The sequence below is a fragment of the Thalassophryne amazonica genome, chromosome 2 (assembly GCF_902500255.1).
Source record: "Thalassophryne amazonica chromosome 2, fThaAma1.1, whole genome shotgun sequence".
Taxonomy (NCBI): Eukaryota; Metazoa; Chordata; class Actinopteri; order Batrachoidiformes; family Batrachoididae; genus Thalassophryne; species Thalassophryne amazonica.
The window spans coordinates 94,507,925-94,533,833 of record NC_047104.1 but is presented as its reverse complement, the minus strand read 5'-3'; the positions used below and the strand labels follow the sequence as shown (position 1 = coordinate 94,533,833).

At 40.8% G+C, this 25,909-nt stretch overlaps 1 protein-coding gene across 2 annotated transcripts in view; it reads left to right on the top strand.

The window, feature by feature from the left end:
• Positions 1–4,540: 4,540 nt before the first annotated feature.
• The window catches only part of vrk3 (VRK serine/threonine kinase 3), a 34,231-nt gene continuing 12,862 nt past the window's right edge, over positions 4,541–25,909 (top strand). The window contains exons 1-8 of one of the 2 annotated variants that reach the window (XM_034189706.1): positions 4,541–4,631; positions 6,577–6,791; positions 6,869–7,000; positions 11,956–12,084; positions 12,173–12,340; positions 13,235–13,375; positions 13,463–13,518; positions 16,316–16,382. In XM_034189706.1, the coding sequence (XP_034045597.1) occupies positions 6,578–6,791; positions 6,869–7,000; positions 11,956–12,084; positions 12,173–12,340; positions 13,235–13,375; positions 13,463–13,518; positions 16,316–16,382 (907 nt within the window). In that variant the 5' untranslated portion in view covers positions 4,541–4,631; position 6,577. The remainder of the gene's footprint in view (positions 4,632–6,576; positions 6,792–6,868; positions 7,001–11,955; positions 12,085–12,172; positions 12,341–13,234; positions 13,376–13,462; positions 13,519–16,315; positions 16,383–25,909) is intronic. The other variant, XM_034189716.1, reaches the window with a different exon arrangement.

Sequence of the window (25,909 nt, the reverse complement as noted above, 5' to 3'; positions counted from 1 at the left end):
TTTCCTTCTAACAACACTCAATAAGCATTTGGGCACTGAGGACACTAATTGTTGAAGCTTTGTAGGTGGAATTCTCAATTCAAAAGAAAAATAAGTAAGGAATCTATGGCCAATCTTAGAATGGAATTATCGCACCAAGATCAGTGTGGCATCTATGTACCACAGGCTTTTAAGGTGGCAGTAATTAAACCATTACTTAAAAAGCCATCATTTGACCCAGCTATCTTAGCTAATTATAGGCCAATCTCCAACCTTCCTTTTCTCTCAAAAATTCTTGAAAGGGTAGTTGTAAAGCAGCTAACTGATCATCTGCAGAGGAATGGTCTATTTGAAGAGTTTCAGTCAGGTTTCAGAATTCATCATAGTATCAGCATTAGTGAAGGTTACAAATGATCTTCTAATGGCCTCAGACAGTGGACTCATCTCTGTGCTTGTCCTGTTAGACCTCAGTGCAGCTTTTGATACTGTTGACCATAAAATTTTATTACAGAGATTAGAGCATGTCATAGGTATTAAAGGCACTGCACTGCAGTGGTTTGAATCATATTTATCTAATAGATTACAATTTGTTCATGTAAATGGGGAGTCTTCTTCACAGACTAAGGTTAATTATGGAGTTCCACAAGGTTCTGTGCTAGGACCAGTTTTATTCACTTTATACATGCTTCCCTTAGGCAGTGTTATTAGAAAGCATTGCTTAAATTTTCATTGTTACGCAGATGATACCCAGCTTTATCTATCCATGAAGCCAGAGGACACACACCAATTAGTTTAACTGCAGGAATGTCTTTCAGACATAAAGACATGGATGACCTCTAATTTCCTGCTTTTAAACTCAGATAAAACTGAAGTTATTGTACTTGGCCCCACAAATCTTAGAAACATGGTGTCTAACCAGATCCTTACTCTGGATGGCATTACCCTGACCTCCAGTAATATTGTGAGAAATCTTGGGAGTCATTTTTGATCAGGATATGTCCTTCAATGTGCATATTAAGCAAATATGTAGGACTGCTTTTTTGCATTTGCGCAATATCTCTAAAATTAGAAAGGTCTTGTCTCAGAGTGATGCTGAAAAGCTAATTCATGCATTTATTTCTTCTAGGCTGGACTACTGTAATTCATTATTATCAGGTTGTCCTAAAAGTTCCCTGAAAAGCCTTCAGTTAATTCAAAATGCTGCAGCTAGAGTACTGACAGGGACTAGAAGGACAGAGCATATTTCACCCATATTGGCTTCTCTTCATTGGCTCCCTGTTAATTCCAGAATACAATTTAAAATTCTTCGTCTTACTTATAAGGTTTTGAATAATCAGGTCCCATCTTATCTTAGGGACCTCATAGTACCATATCACCCCAATAGAGCGCTTTGCTCTCAGACTGCAGGCTTACTTGTAGTTCCTATGGTTTTTAAGAGTAGAATGGGAGGCAGAGCCTTCAGCTTTCAGGCTCCTCTCCTGTGGAACCAGCTCCCAATTTGGATTAGGGAGACAGACACCCTCTCTACTTTTAAGATTAAGCTTAAAACTTTCGTTTTTGAAAAAGATTATAGATAGGGCTGGATCAAGTGACCCTGAACCATCCCTTAGTTATGCTGCTATAGACTTAGACTGCTGGGGGGTTCCCATGATGCACCCAGTGTTTCTTTTTATTCACCTCTTTTTGCTCTGTATGCACCACTCTGCATTTAATCATTAGTGATTGATCTCTGCTCTCTTCCACAGCATGTCTTTTTCCTGATTCTCTCCCCTCAGCCCCAACAAGTCCCAGCAGAAGACTGCCCCTCCCTGAGCCTGGTTCTGCTGGAGGTTTCTTCCTGTTAAAAGGGAGTTTTTCCTTCCCACTGTCGCCAAGTGCTTGCTCATAGGGGGTCGTTTTGACCATTGGGGTTTTTCTGTAATTATTGTATGGCTTTTGCCTTACAATATAAAGCGCCTTGGGGCAACTGTTTGTTGTGATTTGGCGCTATATAAATAAATTGATTTGATTTGATTTGTTAGACAGGAAGTCAGTGATCCACGTACAGGTGGAGTCAGGAACACCAAGCTGAGAGAGCTTGTCCTGCAGCAGGGCTGGGATGATTGTATTGAAAGCAGTGCTGAAGTCCACAAACAGAATCCTAGAGTAGGTTCCTGGGGAGTCCAAATGCTGGAGGATGAAGTGGAGGGTTGTGTTGACAGCATTGTCTACAGACCTGTTGGCTCTGTAGGCGAACTGCAAGGGATCCAGGAGTGGGTCAGAGATGGCCTTGAGGTATGTGAGGACAAAGCCCTCGAAGGTCTTCATCACCACAGAGGTCAGGGTGATGCGTCTGTACTTATTAAGTCCTGTTGTACTTTGTTTTTGAGGATAGAGATGATGGTGGAGGCATGTCTCCAGAGAGGTGTTGAAGATGTCTGTGAACACTGGAGACAGTTTATCTGCACAGTTGTTCAAACTATATAACACATGCCAAAACTCTCCTCCTCGCAAAAACCCATGAAGTACAGAGGGATTGTGTCTGTGTAGTACTGAGAAAGTTTGATAACTCCCTGACTTCAAATCAGTGTGACACGTCGCCGATACGCATGTAATGTAATGAAGCTTCAGTTGGGGAGTCACGTGATTTTTTTGCAGGTTGAAGCGAGGTATTGAAACATCTTGCAGCGACACTTCTGCTTTGAAAGACCAGGGGCCTGTACTACGAAGCGGGGTTACTGGCTTATCAGAGTAACTTCGGGAGTAAGTTGATGACGTGTGGAGTAACTTCCCGGTTAACCCGTACTATGAAAGGTGGATAGGTTTTGATCGAGGTATGCTGCCATGGCAATTTATGCTGTGTGCCAAACCTGCTCCAAGCAGGTTATGTTCTAGGTTAGCTTGAGGTTTTCGCTTAACCACTCCCTTTATAAGTACCGCCCATCCACCTTCAATCACTCCGAAGACAATGCCGACCTACCTGGATGATCCATTTGATATTGGGGCACAAATTGTGAGGGGCTCTCCTTGCAGGGCGAGGGTTTTTAAAGACCGCCAGAATCCGCTGACATACCCGGACGATATTCTCTATGAAAGATATAGATTCTCAGCCGAGGGAATTCGTCATCTTTGTCAGCTGATCGGGCCAGAAGTCTATAACATCACCCATCGTAGCAATGCCCTCACGATCGAGCAGATAATGTGCCTTACGCTTAGATATTTTGCCAGTAGACAATTTATGTATTCCATTGGTGATGCTGAACATCTGAGCAAGAATACTGTATGTCGTATGATTTGCAAGGTAGTACTTGCTCTATCTAAACTGTTGGATGAATTTGTCGTTTTCCCTGGCCATTTATCCGCAATGCAAATCAAAGAAGGGTTTTATGCAAGCGGGTAATTACAAATATCAAAATAGGTCTAATGCATGTCCATTAATTAGGCGAAGTGGGGCTTATCAATGACAATTTCTCCTAGGTTTCCCAAGAGTAATAGGAGCCATTGATTGCACACAAATCCCAATCAGTGCACCCCTGGGAGTGCACAAGGGCAATTATGTCAATCGCAAATCTTTTCACAATATCAATGTGCAGGTATAGCCGTTCTATTCGGCCTATTTCATATACCCATTATCGTGTAGTCCACTCTAAGATCACCTTCTTTTCACTTATTTCAGCCACATAAGGGTTGCTTTGGTTTGATTTTTCTAAATATTCCAATATGCAATTACTATAATTACATATTTCACACTCTTTTTCTCCCCACATGGGGCTGTCCTGTTGGATAACCTCCATGCCAAAGTGATATATATGTACCTATGTTAACAGAATGACCATTAATGGCTTTAAATCCTTACATGACGTGAGCATTTACCCGATCAGCAATACGTTGCAAACAAGCCTGTCTTGCTTTATTGGCAGACAATGTGTTCGATTTCCCCCTTAACGTTAATTTAAATTCCTCGTAGCTCCGCATAATAATCGTGCATTCTTCTTCGGTAAAGTAAGGTGACCGCGCCATCATTGAAAAATGGTAACCTGCCCCTTTTATGTGAACGCGCACAAACTCCAATTAGGTTAACACAGGTTCAACAAATCAACATCTTAATCAGCGTCGTAGTACCGATTAACACCACTTGAGAAAACCAGGTTTTGTCAACCCCGGTTTAAGATGTTGACCCTGGGTTACATCTGAGTAAGTTAACCCCGCTTCGTAGTACAGGCCCCAGTACTGTGTAGCTCTGTCTGCTTTGAGCATAACATCACTACCTTTTTGCACAAGCATTTCCCAATTTATATCTCTATTACATACAGTATTTTATGATAGCACAATCACATTATAACACAAGAATATTACTAATGTCTTTAAAATAAAATATAGTCAAAAATTTCAAGCTACACATAGAGCATTTATTATTAAACACATAACAGTGCCTTACTCTTTCATGACACCTTGCCCTTTGTTGTTCCATGCAAGTGCTATGTTGAGGTTTGGCCAGCAGATGTCGCCATATTTAATTGTATCGAATGCTTCGAAACATTGAACCATATTGATTCACTGGTCCAAAAAGCTTTGGTTTCTCCATCACTAGGGAGCAGCACTGAACCATCTCCTATAGACGCAGAATAACATCCTGTCTGAAGAAGAAGACAGTGCTATGAAGCGGTGAGAAGGTAAACTAACCGAACATAACTTCTTTGATAAACCTATAGAATTTTTGTTTTTAGGTAAATTTGATGAGACACTATTATAAGTATCAGCCAAAGCTGAATTTTGCTCTCTCATTCTTTTTTAAAAACTGTCCCTTGAGTTCATAAATAATATTAGGTCGTGTGGTTTAGTTTCATTGTGGTTTGTGGGTCTAAATAGACTTGTTGGACCTTACAGCTTCTTCAGCGTTAACGCTGTTGTTAGCATGCTAATGTGAGTTGCTCGTTAAAACAACAGGAAACTGATCTAGATCTCTGTAAATAAAATAAAAATGAATTTTTTTTCTTTTAAAGTTATTAAGTTGACTGACATAACTGGTCTTTTTGGTACAGGGATAAAAGTGTTGTAGTTGATTATTTGTGGTTCAGACCTTTTCAAAATACGAAGTGGTTACAGTTACAGTGTCACGTACTGACATGACTCCCGTAGCGGGAAAAAACGGGAAGTTTGTTTTGTAGCTATTGAATTTACCCTTTCTGTGTCCGGAAAGGACTGAGAGCTGGCTTCAATTTATGGAGAAAAATAACCCCCTGGGGCAGCACCGTGGCTTAGTGGTTAGCACTGTTGCCTCACAGCAAGAAGGTCATGAGTTCGATTCCCACCTGTGTCCTTTCTGTGTGGAGTTTGCATGTTCTCCCCGTGTTTGTGTGGGTTCCTTCGGAGCTCCGGCTTCCTCCCACATCCACACACATGCATGGCCCTGCGACAAACTGGCGTCCTGTCCAGGGTGTCCAGGTGTACCTGGCTTACACCCTCCAACTCCAGCTCCCCCATGACCCTTAATTGAAGTAAGAGGATTAATGTATCTCTGTAAGATTTGAGTTATTTGGGCTATTGAGTTAGGGTGAGGTTTAGAATTAGCGCCATAATAATAACAGCCTAGAAAATATTATATACATGGCAGTGGCTATTCATATAGTGAAATTCTATAGGTACGTAGTGTCACAGGCTATCTACTTTTACATGTAAAATAACAGGAAACACTTTGCCTGATTTAACTGTTAATCAAATAATAAATCTTTGTAGTTGTATTTGTCTGCACTGCAGCATAAATATTGTATATGTCAGAAGCTGTGTTGATTGATTAAAATCTCTGCAATATTCATATTTGTTACACTTTTCTGAAAAGTCTGCTGTAGGTGCTAAATGGTAACCACCCAGAGAGAAAAACAGTCCATCCCCACCTCTCAAAAATCACTATCTGCTGCAGCCAGGTGAAATATTGGCGTGCTTTTGGCCTTAACGTGCTGCACCTGTGTGCTGGATCCATTTTCAGGATGTCCCAGAAACACTTTGCGAAAATTAACATAGGCTGCAAAAAAAAAAAAAAAAATCACCATCAATAATCACTTGTGTTCATTGAGTACTCACAGATCTAGGATGCTGTCCATGGTTGAATTCTTGGGTGTGAAGCGATCCTGCTTCAGTCACTGAGCGGCAGTTAAGTTGAACGGAATCATGTGTTGTTGTCTACACATCCATAGATTTCAGATATAATCACTGTGATACAGTTGACATCCTTGTGAATTGTGTTCATATACTTCGACATGCCAAGTAATGCGGCATAGTCTCTTTTAACCCGTGCATAAGGAGCTGACCTGTCTTTATGTAGATATGGGTTTGAATCTTGCTCATGTTTCATGTCTGTGTTTGGGACAAGACGCTTCATTTGCATTGTCCCCCGACCAGGGAGAGTTGTGCACTCTCATTTGCATTATGTTATGACACTAACTGGCCTATATAGGGCTTATATTTAATAACAGAAGTGTAGGCAACACCATTGCAAGTTTGCCAACTCGCAGTTAGATCTGGTTTTATCTGTATGTGCGTGGAATGCATCAGTGGCTTTCTTTGACAGTATTGTTGAACGACAGATATATGGTTCATGTTTTGTATTTTCTCTTGCAGGATGCCTTTCAGATTCTGTCCCCAGTGCGGAACGAAGCTGCAACCTGAGTTCCGCTTTTGTCCATCTTGTGGAGAGAAGCTCCTTTGTCCTGTTGAGCTCCCTGAGCCTTCTGGCCAAACTGAGTCTTGGGCTCCATCTCAAAGTCATGAAATTGAAACATTCACAGTTAAAACAAGCCCAACTGTTTTAAGTACAAGATTTGAAGCCACAGAAAGTAGGTACACTTTATTGGTTTAACAAGTAAAAAACTTGGTTTGCAAAAATAGAGATGCAAGTTCACTTTTTCTGCAGGACATCCATGCAATGAGTCCCTTCCAGTTAGTGCTCGTCCTCCTTTGCGACAAACCCGTAAGTCTTCTCGATTCATAAAGGAAGCTGATTTCAACATTCAAGATGTCGCTCCACCTGCAGATGTGATTGAAGGTAATTAAATGGTTTTAAAACTGTGGCTTTTCTTTGCTGTTCAGTTTGGGGGCTGCTTTAAAGTTTAGGTTTCTTTGTTGCATTACTAACAAAATTGGGTGAGGAGACATGAAATACAGTGCATCCAGAAAGTATTCACAGTGCATCGCTTTTTCCACATTTTGTTATGTTACAGCAGTGGTGTCCAAATTATTTCACTGAATAACATCACTTTGAGCAGATGGGATGAGTTCATCAGTGAAATCACCTTCTGGAGTCGGTGGCTGCAAAGAAAACCTGCACCCTCTTGGCCCTTTCTGGAATACTTTGGACACTGCTGCGTTACAGCCTTATTCCAAAATAGAGTAAATTCATTTTCCCCTCAAATTCTACTCACCCCATAATGACATTTTTTTTTTCAAATTATTAAAAATAAACTAATAAATCACATGTACGTAAGTATTCACACCCTTTGCTCAATAGTTTGTTGATGCACCTTTGGCAGCAGTTATATATGAATGTGATGCCACAAGCTTGGCGCACCTATCTTTGGGCAGTTTTGCCCATTCCTCTTTGCAGCACTTCTCAAGCTTCATCAGGTTGGATGGGGAGCATTGATGCACAGCCATTTTCAGATCTCTCCAGAGATGTTCAATTGAATTCAGCTCTGGACTCTGACTGGGCCACTCAAGGACATTCACAGAGTTGTCCTGAAGCCACTTCTTTGATATCTTGGCTGTGTGCTTAGGGTCATTGTCCTGCTGAAAGATGAACCGTCGCCCCAGTATGAGGTCAAGAGCGCTTTGGAGCAGGTTTTCATCCAAGATGTCTTTGTACATTGTTGCGTTCATCTTTCCCTCAATCCTGACTAGTCTCCCAGTTCCTGCCACTGAAAAACTTCCCACAGTATGATGCTGCCACCACCATGCTTCACTGTAGGGATGGTGCCTGGTTTCCTCCAAACATGACAACTGGCATTCACACCAAAGAGTTCAATCTTTGTCTCATCAGACCAGAGAATTTTGTTTCTCTTGGTCTGAGAGTCCTTCAGGTGCCTTTCGGCAAACTCCAGGCAGGGTGCCATGTGCCTTTTACTAAGGAGTGGCTTCTGTCTGGCCACTCTACCATACAGGATTGGTGGAGTGCTGCAGAGATGGCTGTCTGTCTGGAAGGTTCTCCACTCTCTACAGAGGAATGCTGGAGCTCTGACAGCGTGACCATCAGGTTCTTGGTCACCTCCCTAACTAAGGCCCAATCATTCAGTTTAGACGTGTGGCCAGCTCTAGGAAGAGTTCTGGTAAATCCAAACTTCTTCCACTTACAGATGATGGAGGCCACTGTGCTCATTGGGACCTTCAAAGTAGCAAAATGTTTCTGTATCCTTCTCCAGATTTGTGCTCCGAGACAATCCCATCTCCAGGGTCTACAGACAATTCCTTTGATTTCATGCTTGGTTTGTGCCCTGACATGCACTGTCAAATGTGAGATCTTATATGTCGACAGGTGTGTGCCTTCCCAAATGACGTCCAGTCAACTGAATTTACTCCAGGTGGACTCCAATTAAGCTGTAGAAACATCTCAAGGATGATCAGTGGAAACAGGATCCACTTGAGCTCAGTTTTCAGCTTCATGGCAAAAGCTGCAAATACGAGTGCAAGTTATAAGTTATTGCAAGATTTGTTCTACAAATAATTTGCATTTGTTGTTTATTTGTACTCATATTTGTACAAAAGCTGCGAGTACATGTGATTTCTTAGTTTTATTTTTAATAAATTTGAAAAATCAAAAAAGCTTTGTTCACATTGTCATTATGGGGTATTGTGTGTAGAATTTTGAGGGGAAAAAAATTAATTTCATCCATTTTGGAATATGGCTGTAGCATAACAAAAAGTGGACAAAGTGAAGCACTGTGCATACTTTCTGGATGCACTGTACCATGAGTAGGCGGCTGAAGCACCTATATTCTGTGTTTGTACAATGTGGTAAAAAAGTATTTAGTCAACCCCTGATTGTGCAAGTTCTGCTACTTAGAAAGATGAGAGAGGTCTGTAATTTTCAACATAGGTACACTTCAACTAAAAGACAAAATGAGGGGAAAAAAAAATTCCAGAAAATCACATTGTAGGATTTTTAAAGAATTTATTAGTAAATTATGGCGGAAAATAAGTATTTGGTCACCCACAAACAAGCAAGATTTCTGGCTCTCACAGACCTGTAACTTCTTCTTTAAGAAGCTCTTCTGTCCTCCACCTGTTACCTGTATTAATGGCACCTGTTGGAACTTGTTATTTCAATTTCAATTTATTTTCATTTATATGACGCCAAATCACAACAGAGTTGCCTCAAAGCGCTTCACACAGGTAAGGTCTAACCTTACCAACCCCCAGAGCAACAGTGGTAAGGAAAAACTCCCTCTGAGGAAGAAACCTCAGGCAGACCAGACTCAAAGGAGTGACCCTCTGCTTGACCATGCTACAAACATAAATTACAGAACAATTCACAGAACAATTCACGGACAAATATACAAGAAATGCTATTGGTGCACAGGACAGGAGGATCGCCAACATGAATACAACTGCCATCTCTGGATGGAGCTGCACCTTAAACAGAGAGAAAAGCAGAATCATGCATCAGAAAGACAAAAAATACTGTATAATTTGCCAGCATTAAACAAGAAAAACAGAGAAGTACTAAGGTGATCACCGGCCACTAGCCCTAAACTTCACTAAAAGACCCAGAATTTAGGTAAAGTTGAGGCCGCAGCCTGCTTCAATTACTAATAAATTAATTAAAAGAGTAAAAAGCGTAAAACAAAACTGTACCAGTATGCTAGCCATATGAAATAAGTGCATCTTAAGTCTGGACTTGAAAATCTCCACAGAATCTGACTGTTTTTTTTTTTTTGATGCAGAGAGATCATTCCACAGAACAGGGGCACAATAAGAGAAAGCTCTGTGACCCACAGACTTCTTACTCACCTTAGGGACACAAAGTAGTCCTGCACCCTGAGAACGTAAAGCTCAGGCCGGTACGTAAGGTTTTATTAGGTCAGCTAGGTAGGGAGGTGCCAGTCCATGAATAATTTTATAGGTTAGTAGCAGAACCTTAAAATCTGATCTCACTGGGACAGGAAGCCAGTGAAGAGACGCCAAAATGGGTGTAATGTGGTCGAACTTTCTGCTTCATGTCAAAAGTCTGGTTGCAGCATTTTGAACCAATTGGAGACCCCTAACACTAGATTGCGGTAAACCAGAAAATAGAACATTGCAGTAGTCCAGTCTAGAAGAGATAAATGCATGGCTCAGGGTCTCAGCATCAGCCATAGACAGGAGGGGACGAATCTTTGCTATATTTCGCAGGTGGAATAAAACAGTCCTAGTAATATTTCTAATGTGGAGGCCAAAGGACAACAAAGGATCAAAAATTACCCCAAGGTTCCTCACTTTGTCAGTGTGATGTATGACACAAGAGCCGAGGCTGAGCGTTAACTGGTCAAATTGATGCCGATGTCTCACTGGACCAAGAACCATCATTTCAGTCTTATCAGAGTTTAAAAGTAGGACGTTTCTAGACATCCAACTTCTCACTGCTGCAAGGCAATCTTCTAAGGATTTTATGTGAACGAGATTATCAGCAGTTATCGGCATGTACATCTGTTATCTGTATAAAAGACACCTGTTCATAGCCTCAAACATTCAGACTCCAAACCCAACCATGGCCAAGACCAAAGAGCTGTCAAAGGACACCAGGGAGAAAATTGTAGATGTGCACCAGGCTGGGAAAAGACCATTGATAATCTACCTCGATCTGGGGCTCCACGCAAGATGTCAGCCCATGGGGTCAAAATGATCATGAGAACGGTGAACAAAAATCCCAGAACTACACGGAGGGACCTGATGAATGACCTGCAGAGAGCTGGGACCAAAGTAACAAAGGCTACACACTACACAGAAAGGGACTCAAATCCTGCAGTGCCAGGCATGCTCCCTGCTTAAGCCAGTACACGTCCAGGCCTGTCTGAAGTTTGCCAGAGAGCATATGGATGATCCAGAAGAGGATTGGGAGAATATCATATGGTCAGATGAAACCAAAATAGAACATTTTGGTAAAAACTCAACTTGTTGTGTTTGGAGGAAGAAGAATGTTGAGTTTCATTCAAAGAACACCATACCTACTGTGAAGCATGGGGGTGGAAACATCATGCTTTGGGGCTGTTTTTCTGCAAAGGGGACAAGACGACTGATCTGTGTTAAGGAAAGAATGAACGTGGCCATGTATCATGAGATTTTAAGCCAAAACCTCCTTCCATCAGTGAGAGCATTGAAGATGCAACGTGGCTGGGTCTTCCAGCATGACAGTGATCCCAAACACACCGCTCAGGCAATGGAATGGCTCCATAAAAAGCATTTCAAGGTCCTGGAGTGGCCAAGCCAGTCTCCAGACCTCAACCCCATAGAAAATTTGTTGAGGGAGTTGAAAGTCCGTGTTGCCCAGCGACAGCCCCAAAACATCACTGCTCTAGAGGAGATCTGCATGGAGGAATGGGCCAAAATACGAGCTACAGTGTGTGCAAACCTGGTGAAGACTTACAGGAAACGTTTGACCTCTGTCATTGCCAACAAAGTTTATGTTACAAAGTATTGAGTTGAACTTTTGTTATTGACCAAATACTTATTTTCCGCCATAATTTACAAATAAATTCTTTTAAAATCCTACAGTGTGATTTCCTGGATTTTTTTTTTTTTCTCATTTTGTCTCTCATAGTTGAAGTGTACCTATGTTGAAAATTACAGACCTCTCTCATCTTTCTAAGTAGGAGAACTTGCACAATCAGGGACTGACTAAATACTTTTTTGCCCCACTGTATTTGTTGGCAGTCTAAGCCTCCATAGTTGCATGCACTTTGAACTTCCAGTCAGTACTTCCTTAGAAGTATTGTTGATGAATGGATTAAAAATAAAAACTGTGATTTGTAGCAAAAGATAATGCCGCTGGAAGCAAGTTATTTCCACCCAAACAACACGCACTTACTTCCAGTCTCGATGAAAAGGTGCAGCCAGCTTCAGAAATTTTATCTCCTCCTGTCTCTAAGTCCCCACGACGAGGTGAGCTGAAACACAAACGTTGCATGGTGCCATGTGTAAAATTCTTTGCTCATAATCTGTTCTCATTTGGGGCTGAATCCATATGAAGTTAGGGGAAAGGCAAGAACCAGCAGACCTGTTGAAAAACTTGTGCAAGAAGGAAAGGAGCTGACTGATAAAACGAGTCTGGAGGCAGGGGAATCAAATTTAGCATGTTCTCCAGTGTCAGCCTCTTTGACCCGTTCTTCACCTGCCACCTCCAGGTCTCCTTTGAAAGGTGAGCTCAAACATGCATTCGACAGAGTTTGCATCGTCATTCATACATAGACTACAGGGAATTTCCGACTTCCATCAAAGCCTCATTAACCCTACTTTGCTGCATTTGTTCTGGTTCACTGTAATGACTTGCACAACACAAATCTGTATTCTACCATAGGCAGCATAATCACCAATATGAGCTGATTTTGTATAATAACGTGGAAGTGGTGACTAAGAGGAAAACAACATGTTGTGGTTATGATCTGAATATGGATGTAGGTTTTAACTAGATAAACCTCTTGGAGCACACATTCTTCTGACACACTTTGCAATCTGTAGGTTTTTTTTTTTGTTGTTTTTTTTTCATGACTGAGATCACGTTGATGAGAAGAAACAACACAGGGAATTAGTTTTAGTTGTAAATTTGCATTTATTTTTGGATTTTCATGATAGTTTACCAGAAAAAAACATGCTTCATAGTATCAGCTTACAGATGTAGTGCAACTAATGTGAAATGGTTAGGTAAAATTTGGTCGGGCTATGTTGGTGGTTGAGCATCATAAAATTGAATTCCATGTAAATGTCAGTGTTCTCTGTCAGTCAGTGTTATACTTCTTGAAAAGTATAACACTTCTTCTTTAAAATGTGAAATGTTTCCTTTTTTCCCCCTTATTATCTTTTTCCATACAGTCAGTTCATACATCATCTCCCCTCAGTTCCTTTTCTTTCAAGTCTTTATGTTGGTTTTCAGTCATCTGGATTTTTTTTTTTTACCATAGCTGTTTTACTTCTGCAGGTGTCATTGTAAGCACAAGCAGATTTACCATATCAGTCTTCAGTTACTCAAATGTTTTCCTTTTAAGTGGTTTGAATTTTGTTATGCAATTTGTCACACTTGTATGTACATTCACAGGCAGAGGTAAAGCCAAAAAGGCAAAACATATGTTTGCTTTGGAGCCATTAGAGGAAAACGAGGAGGTAACTGACACAACAGGCAAAAAGTGGAAGCTTGTGAAATTAATCAGTCAGAGCATGACAGAACTCTTTTATGAAGGTGAGCTTGTGAGACAGTTGCAGAAATGATACTTTCTCATATCGTGACTATGGGTAGAAAAGACACACATTGCCTTGTCTTTTTCAGTCTTCCAGGCGCAGACACGGTCCAGTTCCAAAGAAATTAATTACATCCTCAAACTGGTAATTTCAGCTATATTTCCCATTTTTAAATTTCAATGTTTTTGTGTACCCCATACAGGAAGTATCCAAGTGATGTTGCTGTCTCATTGTATATTCATTAAATGCTTTTTCCATGAAATTGGTTTACAGAGGACTTGGACTTTTTCATATATCGTTGAGTCCTTGATGGCAACCACCCAGACAGACCACCTGTCAAAAGCCAGGTGAGCTGTGGGTGTCTCCATGGCCTTTTCTAGATGCTTGGGTCCTCAACACTGAGGCACGTGTGCTGGGTCATGCCTGGAGAAAAGCACCACATTCCCAAAATGTCCTTGGAAGTGTACTTCTCATCTGAGTCTCATTAAATAACTGTTCATTTGACACACAGTCATTCTAGCACTACCCAAAGATCCATTGATGAGACCTAGTACCAAAGACATCTAGTTATCACCTATGGTCACTGATTAGCATCCATGTTTCACAGCTATACAGTAAGACAGGAAGCACAGTGACCCTAAACACTTCGACTTTTTCTCCTGCAAAGGTATCGCTGTTGCCAAACACCTCTGTCAAGCAATTTCATGGCTTCATTGGCCAGGGGTATTCATCTCCAGCCCTCGAGGGCTGGTGTCCTGCAGCTTTTAGATGTGTCCCTGGTCCAACACACCTGAATCAGATGATTGAATTACCTCCTCAGTATGCAGTCAAGTTCTCCAGAGCACTGCAAATGACCTCATTAATTGACTCAGATGTGTTGAAGCAGAGACACCGGCTCTCGAGGACTGGAGTTGTATACCCCTGCCATAGACTCTTCTTAGTTGCCTCTTGATCTCAAAGGCCTGGGATCCAGAGATATGATGGTTACTTTACTTTTGAGACATGGGGTTGGACCGGTTGTCTTCTTGGGTGGTTGCCATGCAGGATCTAGGTTCCATAGTGTGGTATAGTCAGCAGTGAACAGTGCCAATGCTTACTCCCTAACCTGACTTGCGATGGTTGCCGTATTCACTTAGTACTTCCTAAACAATTTTTTTTAGAAACCAAAGTTTCTTGCAAATAAAGCAGTCATCAAAGGTAAATAGATTACTCTGATGCTTTATTGGTAACAATGTTTTAAAAATGACTGGGGTTGTTTTAAGAATGACATTTGTAAAGTACAGAAGAAAAATGCTACTAGTGGTCAAAAGTGAAACATTCTTTAGCGCAGTGAATTCAGCCAGATCACAATCAAGGGGTACCAGTGGGGTACATTAAGGGTAGAAATTTTATGTTCCTATATTAAATTATTTACACTCAGAAAAAATATTAAAAGTGTTGTCTAATAAATGCCAATTATTAACTTCACTTCCTGAAAAGCTAGAGCTGATTTCGAAATGCATGTTTTTTTTGTACCAAAGTGTGGTGTACAGACACTACATTTTCATCATTTGTTAAATGAAAAGGTGCTTTTATTTAAATATGTGATGCATATATCAACCCAGAACCAACCTGAAATGATCTTTAGCGTGCGTGTGTGTGTGTGTGTGTGTGTGTGTTGGAAGTGTGAAGGGTGGGGGAATGGGTGGGTGGGGCGCAGCATATAATTATGTGGTGTTTCTTTATTAGGGAAAATATAACATGTTTTCTCATGCATACTTGAATGTTACATACATTGCAGCATGGAAGTGAGCATTGTATTACTTATTGTAACTCTAATACAACTGGTTTCTATGTTCATAGACCAGACTTGCAGCACAAAATATCTTGGTGTACGGACACTACATGGTGTACGGACACTACATTTTGCAAACCTGAATTCCAAATCAGCCTTGCTGATTTACAATAAATATCATTTGTTGTATGTAAATATAATTTTAGTTGTTACTAAAGAAATTTGAACTTTTCAATGAAATAATACTGCTAAACTAGATCAATCTAAACCATTTAAATAGTGGTGTACGAGCACTACACTGATTTTTGTGAAATATTGAGGGTCATATTTCTCGAGACATAAATCCACAATTTATTGAGACAACAATCACAAAATCTATTTCGATCAATCAAAGTGTCATTGTGTATCAAATAACAGCATTATGGTCACTCAGAAATATGCATGTTTACTTTAAAACAGAACATTTTCTCTCAATGACGTGAAAAAGATTGATTTCATAACAGCAAGCATGAATACAACAGTCAGCAATATCAGCATTGCTTCTCAGCAATAAGTAAAATACAAATAACACATTACCAATCCAACAACCAAATTTTACTTGGAGAAGTATTAAACATTGTTTGCTGTAGTTTTTCTACATATAAGATACATTCTTCTTAGTACTTTGTTGAAATCAGCACCATAATAACAAATAACAACATCAAAACAATGGTTTCTAGTTGTTTAATAATACACCAGAATTTTAAAAAGAACATTGCAAATTTCACCAAACTGTGCATTGTGGTTAATTTCAGTACCATGAAACTAACGAACACATGCAAATCGTTCACTGGCAATACATTAAATTGTAAATCACATATAACAAAGATTTGCTTAACCTGTACCCCTTGATTGTGATCTGGCTGATTATGAATTAGTTCAAATACTGGTAAGTAGTTAAAACTCCCATTGTATTATTTTAACATCAGTTTCACATGTAAAATCTTATTATATAAAGTAACTCATTGGTTGCAGCCATCATGTAAAAATACCATGCAGTACAAATAACTTTTGTTTCTCTCCATTCAGTAACTGTGCCCTGTACTTCACTTTGCAATTTTTCTGAACTGCTGCCATTGTGTAACTGTTCATTTTTATATTTATTGTGTCTATACATATTTGTTTTAGGGAGCAAAAGATGGAAGAATCTTCAATGAGCAGAACTTTTTGCAGAGATCTGCAAAACCTTCATCTGGTGAGTTTTTTTCCTGTGCTTTTGTTTCAGTTTTTTTTCCTGTGTTTTTGTTTCAGTTATAAACAACATTTAATGCCATGATGATTTTCCTGCCTTCTTCAATCACACAATACTATAGAAGAAAGAATACAGATGTGTGCCGGTTAGTAGGCTTCAATGTCAGAAAGGACAAATTAACAACAGTCACTCATTGAATCATTACATACTTTCAGTATTCCAACCTGGTTCAGCTTTATTTCTGTTTACAAAAAATCAAAACTTTCCAGGATCATTAACCAAGCAAATAAAATAACTGGTGAGACCCAAACTCAACTATCTGTACTTCATACACAAGCAGTAAAAAGGAAAGCCAACCACATCATAGCAGATCACACACCCCTTCCATAAGTCTTTTCAGTTATTTCCATAAGGTTGTAGTTACAATGCCCCCTGGCCAAAAATCAATCAATCTGTAACTCCTTTATAAGATCCCCCAATTACTACGTCATTTAAGACAAGGACAGTTTGTACACATTGGCATTTTCTAAGTATTTTATGATTTTATTCTGTTTTGCACAGCTATTTTTGTTTTATTTTAGGAATGTCTCCCAGTATCAAATACAGGGTGACATACAGTAAGGCAAATAGGTATTTGATCCACTGTCAATTTTGCAAGTTTTCCTACCTACAAAAGAATGGAGATGTCTAATTTTTATCATAGGTACACTTCAACGGCGACAGACAGAATCTAAAAAAAGGAAAAAAAAAATCAGAAAATGACATTGTATGATTTTTTTAGAAATAATTAATTTGCATTTTATTGCACGAAATAAGTATTTGATCACCTACCAACCAACAGGAATTCTGGTTCTCACAGACCTGTTAGTTTTTCTTTAAGAATCCCTCCTATTCTGCACTCATTACCTGTATTAATTGCACCTGTTTGAACTCGTTACCTGTATTAAAGACACTTGTCCACACTAGGCATGGGCTGGTATGAGATTTGCCGTGGGCAAAAATGCCGCAGTTTCATGGTATTATGTATAGCTTTAAAATGTACTTTAACAACATTATGACTATTTGCATATGAAATGCACGTGATTCAAGCGCACTAATTGACATGTTGTCTACCGCTATGAGCACTGATGGATTGTTTGTTGCTGTGACGCCACTCTGAACTTCACACGGTTGTGTACGCTTCTTTTATTTCTGTTTAGCACTCTTCTGGTTATTAATTGTATCTACTCTGAACGTTATTTAACAACAGTCCTGTTGTGACTCGCTAGCAGTTAGCATTCGCTAGCTAGGTCGACACCTCCCCTCTCCGTTGTTACTTTTTATAGCTGTTTCTTATCTATCCGTTTAATACTTCTGTTCGTTTTTCAGTTGAACTGCTGTGAATTTTAAGTAATTTTTACTCCTGTGTAAAATCTTAGGAGCGGCTAGCATTTTCGCTAGTGGCTAGCTTGCGTTAGCTATTTCTGACCCTTCTCATCATTTTTTCCATTTCATTTTTTACACTCCTGTTAGTTAACTGTTTAGTGTATTTTATAGCTGCTACTTTTTTACCTGTTTAATACTTCTGTTAGTTTTTCAGTGTAACTGCTGTGAATTTTAATTCATTTATCTGCATCTGTGTGAGCCTTAGGAGTGGTTAGCTTATCCATTATTGGTTAGCTCGTGTTTGCTTGGCTACATTTTTGAATTTCTTAGTGCACAAAGTACACTACTTATTATACTTTACACCCTCTGTAAATCCTGCGTGATGTTGGAAGATAGGGTGGCTCTCTTAGAGAGCTGTGTCCGTAAGTTAGAGCAGCTTCTTAGTGGAGTTAAATGTTACGGGCACTCCAGATGAGGTTAGTGTTGGGCCAGCTAGCGAGCCCATTAGAATCAGCTTAGAAACGCCGGCTGTGGAGGACGGCTTTCGGACTGTGGCTAGGCGGAGGAAGTCCTGTAGGGCTTGGTGCCCGGTTGTGGCACCCCGATCACACTCGCCAATGCGAACTGTGAATCGGTTCTCCCCCTTGGATTTGCCAGATGTGAATTCTCTGAGCCCACGAGTGACTTCCACTCCTGTCTCCAAGCCGAAACACCGGACTTTAGTGATAGGGGATTCTGTCACCCGCAAAGTCAGTCAGTCAGTCAAAGCTCCCGACATTGCATCTCATCTTAGGGTGCTGACGCTGCAGCAGGGAAAACAGACGAAGGAACATGACATGAGATATAGTCACATAGTTATTCACGTTGGCACCAATGATATCAGGATGAAGCACTCAGAGGTCACAAAAATGGACATAGAGAGGACTTGTGACCTTGCCAGAAAGATGTCGGCATCGATTAATAGTCTCTGGTCCCCTCCCCTCCCGGGGTACTGATGAGGCATTTAGCAGGCTGACATCATTAAATAGGTGGCTGGCGCAGTTTTGTAGACAGCAAGGCTTTAGCTTTATTGATAACTGGCCTTCGTTCTGGGGCCACTGTGGCTTGCTGATGCTGGACGGCCTCCACCCTACTGGGGAAGCCGCCGCCATCTTGTCTGCGAACATAGATAGAGCTCTACAGGGAGGGTAACATTAGGAATCTACAGCAGGCCATGGAGCAGGTGATTAGAGACCCTGCAAGGCTTATGACAAATGTGGTTGTGGAATCCATAAGCTTAGTGGGAAATTTTGTGCAGAAAATCCACTATGGTGATAGTGCAGTTTATTTGCCAGGGAGGGAATTTCAACAAGTTGAGACTGTGGCCTGCTTTCGTAGTCGTGTCCATAAAAATCATAGAGGGATATACTTTCCAAACTTAATACTCATTACTATATTGGATGATGTTGAAATTGAGGATGGCCCAGTGGTTGTTCCAGCAATAGCAAAGATTTCGTGTCTGCTACCTACAACGCACGTGGAATGTCTTAAACCCAAACCTGCTTCTAGGCATCTTATATATGCTACTCTGGAACCACCCCTAAACCCAAACAGTTCAACCCCACTGAGGTTCTTAGACTGGGTCTTATTAACATAAGATCATTGTCTTCAAAATCATTGTTGATCAATGATCTAATTATTCATGATCACTTAGATATGACTGGGCTATGTGAAACCTGGCTTAAATCTACAGCTGTCCTCCCCTTAAATGAGGCCTGCCCACCAGCATATACATTTAGTCACGTCCCTCGTGATGTGAAGCAAGGCGGGGGTGTTGCTCTTATTTATAAATCTAGGTTTAGCTTACTAGCTGTTGGGGGTTGCAAATATCACTCATTTGAGCATCTGATTCTCCGCTCTGCTCAGGATATTACACATTGCCAAGGTCAGAAGAATAAAATCTGTCGTATTACTTTGTCACTGTATATAGGCCTCCTGGCCCATATTCTGAATTCTTAGATGAATTTGGTGCGTTCATCTCTAACTTGTCAACTAGTGTAGATAACATTCTGATCATTGGTGACTTGAACATTCATATAAATAAGCCTTCTGATCTCCTCTGCAAATCATTAATGGAAATTGTGGATGCATTAGGATTTCGGCAATGCATTCGGGATTCGACGCACATTAGTGGAAATGCCCTGGATCTGGTTCTTGCACGTGGTATTGCTGTCATGAATATTGACATCATGCCTCTTACATCAGTGGTGTCTGATCACTCGCTTATTAAGTTTAGTTTCGCTGCTGTGTTTAGTGGAACAACAACCTTATATATCTTTACGGTGATGCATCAACTCCTCAACTAAGACTGAACTCAAAGCTAGACTGCCTGATGTCTTAGCTTCACATTTGACAAATACCCAGTCAGTAGACAGACTTGTGGATAGTTTAAACTCAGTGCTCAAAACTACACTTGACATGATTGCGCCACCTGTGTTAAAACCGCGCTCCCCCAAATCACAGTCACCTTGGTTCATTGATTATCTGCGTGACCTCAAGCATAAAGCAAGAGGTCTAGAATGGAAATGGCGTCGTTCAAAATTAGAAGTATTTCATCTTGCGTGGTGTGATGCTATCTTAGACTATAAGCATGCATTATTGGCTACAAAGCGGACTTACTACTCTGATTTGATCAACAAAAACAAGCATAACTCAAAGTTCTTGTTCGACATGGTGGCAACACTTTTGCATGGACAAGCACCTGTAGTTTGCGCTCCTTTTACAGCACAAGATTTCCTGGATTACTTTGGGAAGAAAATAGAAGACATCAGGTTAAACATATCCCGGCATGCCTTAATCCAGCCACTACACCCTGCTATTGATGTGGGCGCCACTACTGAGGTATTACCTAGATTTACAGAATTTGACAGTATCTCACTAGGCATGCTGACAAAACTCTGTCAACAAAAAGCACAACTTGTTTATTTGATCCTATACTAACAAAACTGTTTAAGGACCTGTGGCCCACTCTTGGGCCGACTGTGCTGGAAATTATTAATCTTTCTTTAACTTCTGGATCTGTTCCTAAATGTTTCAAATCTGCAGTGATTAAACCATTACTTAAGAAACCTAATATTGACTCTAGTGTATTGACAAACTATCGGCCGATATCAAATCTATCATTTTTCTCTAAAATTCTGGAAAAAGTGGTGTCACGGTAGCTCGTAGACTGTCTTACTGAGAATAATCTCTTTGAGCCACTGCAGTCTGCTTTTAGAAAATATCATTCCACAGAGACGGCTCTCACTAAAGTGGTGAATGATCTTCTGCTTATAGTGGATTCGGACACCACTACGGTTCTGTTGCTGTTAGATCTCAGTGCTGCATTTGATACAGTGGATCATCATATTCTACTTGATAGGCTGGAAAATCATTTTGGGATTACTGGGAGTGCCCTTGCATGGCTGACGTCATACTTGACCAGTCGTTCTCACTGTGTTTTGTACAGTAACACTACGTCTAACCTTAGTGACATGAAATTTGGGGTTCCACAGGGGTCTGTCTTAGGCCTCCTGCTTTTCTCCCTTTATATAGCACCCCTTGGGCACATATTGCAGTGTTTTGGGATTACCTTTCACTGCTATGCAGATGATACTGTTATACTGTACCAGCCCGGGCTTTACGTTCTCAGGGTGCAGGACTACTTTGTGTCCCTAACGTGAATAAGAAGTCTGCGGGTCACAGAGCTTTCTCTTATCGTGCCCCTGTTCTGTGGAATGATCTCCCTGCGTCAATAAAAGTCAGATTCTGTGGAGACTTTCAAGTCCAGACTTAAGACGCACTTATTTTCCCTTTCATATGGCTAGCATACTGGTACAGTTTTGTTTTACGCTTTTTACTCTTTTAATTCATTTTATTAGTAATTGGAGCGGGCCGCGGCCTCAACTTTACCTAAATTCTGGGTCTTTTAATGAAGTTTAGGGCTAGCGGATGGCGATCACCTTAGTATTTCTCTGTTTTTTCTTGTTGTTTAATGCTGACAAATTATACAGTATTTCTTGTCTTTCTGATGCCTGATTCTGTTTTTTCTCTCTGTTTATGGTGCAGCTCCATCCAGAGATGGGAGTTGTGTTCGCGTTGGCGATCCTCCTGTCCTGTGCGCCAATAGCATTTCTTGTGTATTTGTCCATGAATTGTTCTGTAATTTATGTTTTGTAGCATGGCCCAAGCAGAGGGTCACCCCTTTGAGTCTGGTCTGTTTGCGGTTTCTTCCTCAGAGGGAGTTTTTCCTTACCACTGTTGCTCTGGGGGTTGGTAAGGTTAGACATTACCTGTGTAAAGCGCTTTGAGGCAACACTGTTGTGATTTGGTGCTATATAAATGAAAATAAATTGAAATTGAAAACTATACCACTGATAGCTTTAGAGAAAATACCAAAATGATAGTCATTCTTTTAGACATGTAGCATCTGCCCTGTGGGAAACATGACTTACTTGCTTAGGGAGAAATATTGCTGGAATAAGGTCCGGAACTCCGGATGCTCAATACTTGGCCCATCTTCACGAACAAAGTGCTTGGAATAGATGTATTTGTCCTTCTTGACATGCTTATGGGAGACATTTGGTCGATCACAAGTACGACTTGAGTCTACCGCTTGTACTTCTCAGTGGTTTCAAAGATGGGATAAAGTTTACTCCTTCCTTGTAATCCTTTGCGGGTATCTTAAATCGCTCCGAGTCCAACACAGGCCATAGCTACAGTGCTTTGCTGTCACCATTTTTGGTTTGAAGGGCTATTCCGCTGAAAATAAAAAGAAAAAGCCGACTTGGTTCTTTTAGACGGAGGGAAAAGTTCAGTGCAGGCTTCCTCCGTCAGCCATAATGCGGCGCTAGCTAACGATAGCTGCCTGTTTTTAAACAAAGACAGAGGTGCACACCAGGGGGAAGGGCGGCAGCGGCCACCTCCGCTCTGCCTGTCAAGACTTTTCATAACCCGCTCATACCGTAGGGACGGTATAACGGAAAATTTTAGTGGTTTTGATACTACGGCTTTTTCATACCGCAGTATACCGTGAAACCAGCAGTGGTGAGCACAGCTAACCAAAAAGTTAGCTTTAAAAACAGATAATCAGCTAACTGAAAAGTTATCTTTTATAAAGCTAAACCGATAAACCATCCAAAAATTTGTTGGAAGCTACAGCTAACCGATAATTGATAGCTTTCAGTATTGTCTCCTGTACACTTGCAACTACTAGCAAGCTGATTTTGAGTTTTAACACCACAATCGCTTCTGGTAGCATCAAAGGCGACCACAGACCCAAACAATGAGCCAGTACTTCTGTCTTTGTGCGCCCTGCCCACTGCTGGAAGCTCCTGTTCACTACATAGCTTGCAGCAGTGAAGCAGTTGAGAGGAGCTGCGAAGCTCAACTCTCTACTCATTAGCAGTGTCGCCGTGAGGTGGAGGTCTTGGAAAATAAAGCAGTGCTGACTTATGGTTTTGATTTATAAATAAAATGAATACAGATAGAATAGCTCCATTAATGTAAATTCTGTCATTTGTACAAAGTTAAAATATAACACATATCTTCTAATTTTAAATAATGCACTAATTCTGAAGTTTTGTAACAAACAGACAGATGCCAAAGGGATTATCGGTAAATGAGCCTCCGCTAACACTGATTGGTTGACTCATTCATTCTATGTAAAAACCAACATGTTAATGTGAGGTGTGTGTGTCGGTGTTTACATATAAATGTGCTTTTGTAAAATATGCCTTTTTTATTTGTAAAAAAAAAAAAAAAAAAAAAGCTATTTGCAAAAAGCCAAAAGTTCAAGTTGTGATTTGACAACCGTCTGATATAACCAGAATCAAAATAAATAGAACACTGCCATCTACTGGTGTCCAGAAGCTCATTCTGCCATGAACACTACTGGCCATCAGATAGCAGTAGAGACTGTGAAAACTTGCCAAAACAAAATTCCAGATAATCCGTGTCTGCTACATTTAAGATGCGTGGAATTTAATAAACGCAGACTGAATTTCAGACATCTTATATATATTACTCTGGAACAAAGACGACAGACAGTGTTTGACATAAGCAGGACTCTAAAAAGCAAACAGTAATCAATTGCAGTGATTCCAATTGAAAATAATGGAGAAGCAACCTGGGACCACAGTCTCAAAGATTACATTAGTAACACACTACACCGTCATGGTTTAAAATCCTGCAGGGCATGCAAGGTCCCCCTGCTCACACCAGCACATGTCCAGGCCTGTTTGAAGTTCAACTGTGACCATCTGGATGATCTGGAGGAGGCATGGGAGAAGGTCATGTGGTCAGATGAAACCAAAATAAAGCTTTTTGATATCACCTCCACTTGCCGTGTTTGGAGGATGAGAACAACCCCACGAACACTGTCCCAACCATGAAACATGGGGGTGCTTTTCTGCAAAGGGGACAGGACGACTGCACTGTATTGAGGGGAGGATGGATGGAGTCATGTATTGCAAGATTTTGGCAAGCAACCTCCTTCCCTCAGTAAGAACATTGAAGATGGATCGTACCTGGGTCTTCCAGTATGACAATGACCCCAAACACATAGCCAGGGCAACTAAGGAGTGGCTCCATAAGAAGCATTTCAAGGTCCTGGAGTGGCCTAGCCAGTCTCCAGACCTGAAACCAATAGAAACCAATAGAAGATCTTTGGAGGGAGCTGAAACTCAAAACCTGAAAGATCTGGAGAAGATCTGTATGAAGGAGTGGACCAAAATCCCTGCTGCAGTGTGTGCCAATGTGGTCAAGAACTACAGGAAACATCTGACCTTTGTAATTGCAAACAAAGGTTTCTGTACCAAATATTAAGGTATGTTTTTCTATTGTATGAAATTCAATAGAAAAAATGTGCATATATCAATCAATCAATCAATTTTTTTATATAGCGCCAAATCACAACAAACAGTTGCCCCAAGGCGCTTTATATTGTAAGGCAAGGCCATACAATAATTATGTAAAACCCCAACGGTCAAAATGACCCCTGTGAGCAAGCACTTGGCTACAGTGGGAAGGAAAAACTCCCTTTTAACAGGAAGAAACCTCCAGCAGAACCAGGCTCAGGGAGGGGCAGTCTTCTGCTGGGACTGGTTGGGGCTGAGGGAGAGAACCAGGAAAAAGACATGCTGTGGAGGGGAGCAGAGATCGATCACTAATGATTAAATGCAGAGTGGTGCATACAGAGCAAAAAGAGAAAGAAACAGTGCATCATGGGAACCCCCCAGCAGTCTACGTCTATAGCAGCATAACTAAGGGATGGTTCAGGGTCACCTGATCCAGCCCTAACTATAAGCTTTAGCAAAAAGGAAAGTTTTAAGCCTAATCTTAAAAGTAGAGAGGGTGTCTGTCTCCCTGATCTGAATTGGGAGCTGGTTCCACAGGAGAGGAGCCTGAAAGCTGAAGGCTCTGCCTCCCATTCTACTCTTACAAACCCTAGGAACTACAAGTAAGCCTGCAGTCTGAGAGCGAAGCGCTCTATTGGGGTGATATGGTACTATGAGGTCCCTAAGATAAGATGGGACCTGATTATTCAAAACCTTATAAGTAAGAAGAAGAATTTTAAATTCTATTCTAGAATTAACAGGAAGCCAATGAAGAGAGGCCAATATGGGTGAGATATGCTCTCTCCTTCTAGTCCCCGTCAGTACTCTAGCTGCAGCATTTTGAATTAACTGAAGGCTTTTTAGGGAACTTTTAGGACAACCTGATAATAATGAATTACAATAGTCCAGCCTAGAGGAAATAAATGCATGAATTAGTTTTTCAGCATCACTCTGAGACAAGACCTTTCTGATTTTAGAGATATTGCGTAAATGCAAAAAAGCAGTCCTACATATTTGTTTAATATGCGCTTTGAATGACATATCCTGATCAAAAATGACTCCAAGATTTCTCACAGTATTACTAGAGGTCAGGGTAATGCCATCCAGAGTAAGGATCTGGTTAGACACCATGTTTCTAAGATTTGTGGTGCCAAGTACAATAACTTCAGTTTTATCTGAGTTTAAAAGCAGGAAATTGTTGTGTGGGCCGCTGAAGAGGAGGTACTGCTGGCCCACCACCACCAGAGGGCGCCCTGCCTGGAGTGCGGGCTCCAGGTACCAGAGGGCGCTGCCGCCTTATGGGAGCAGCCT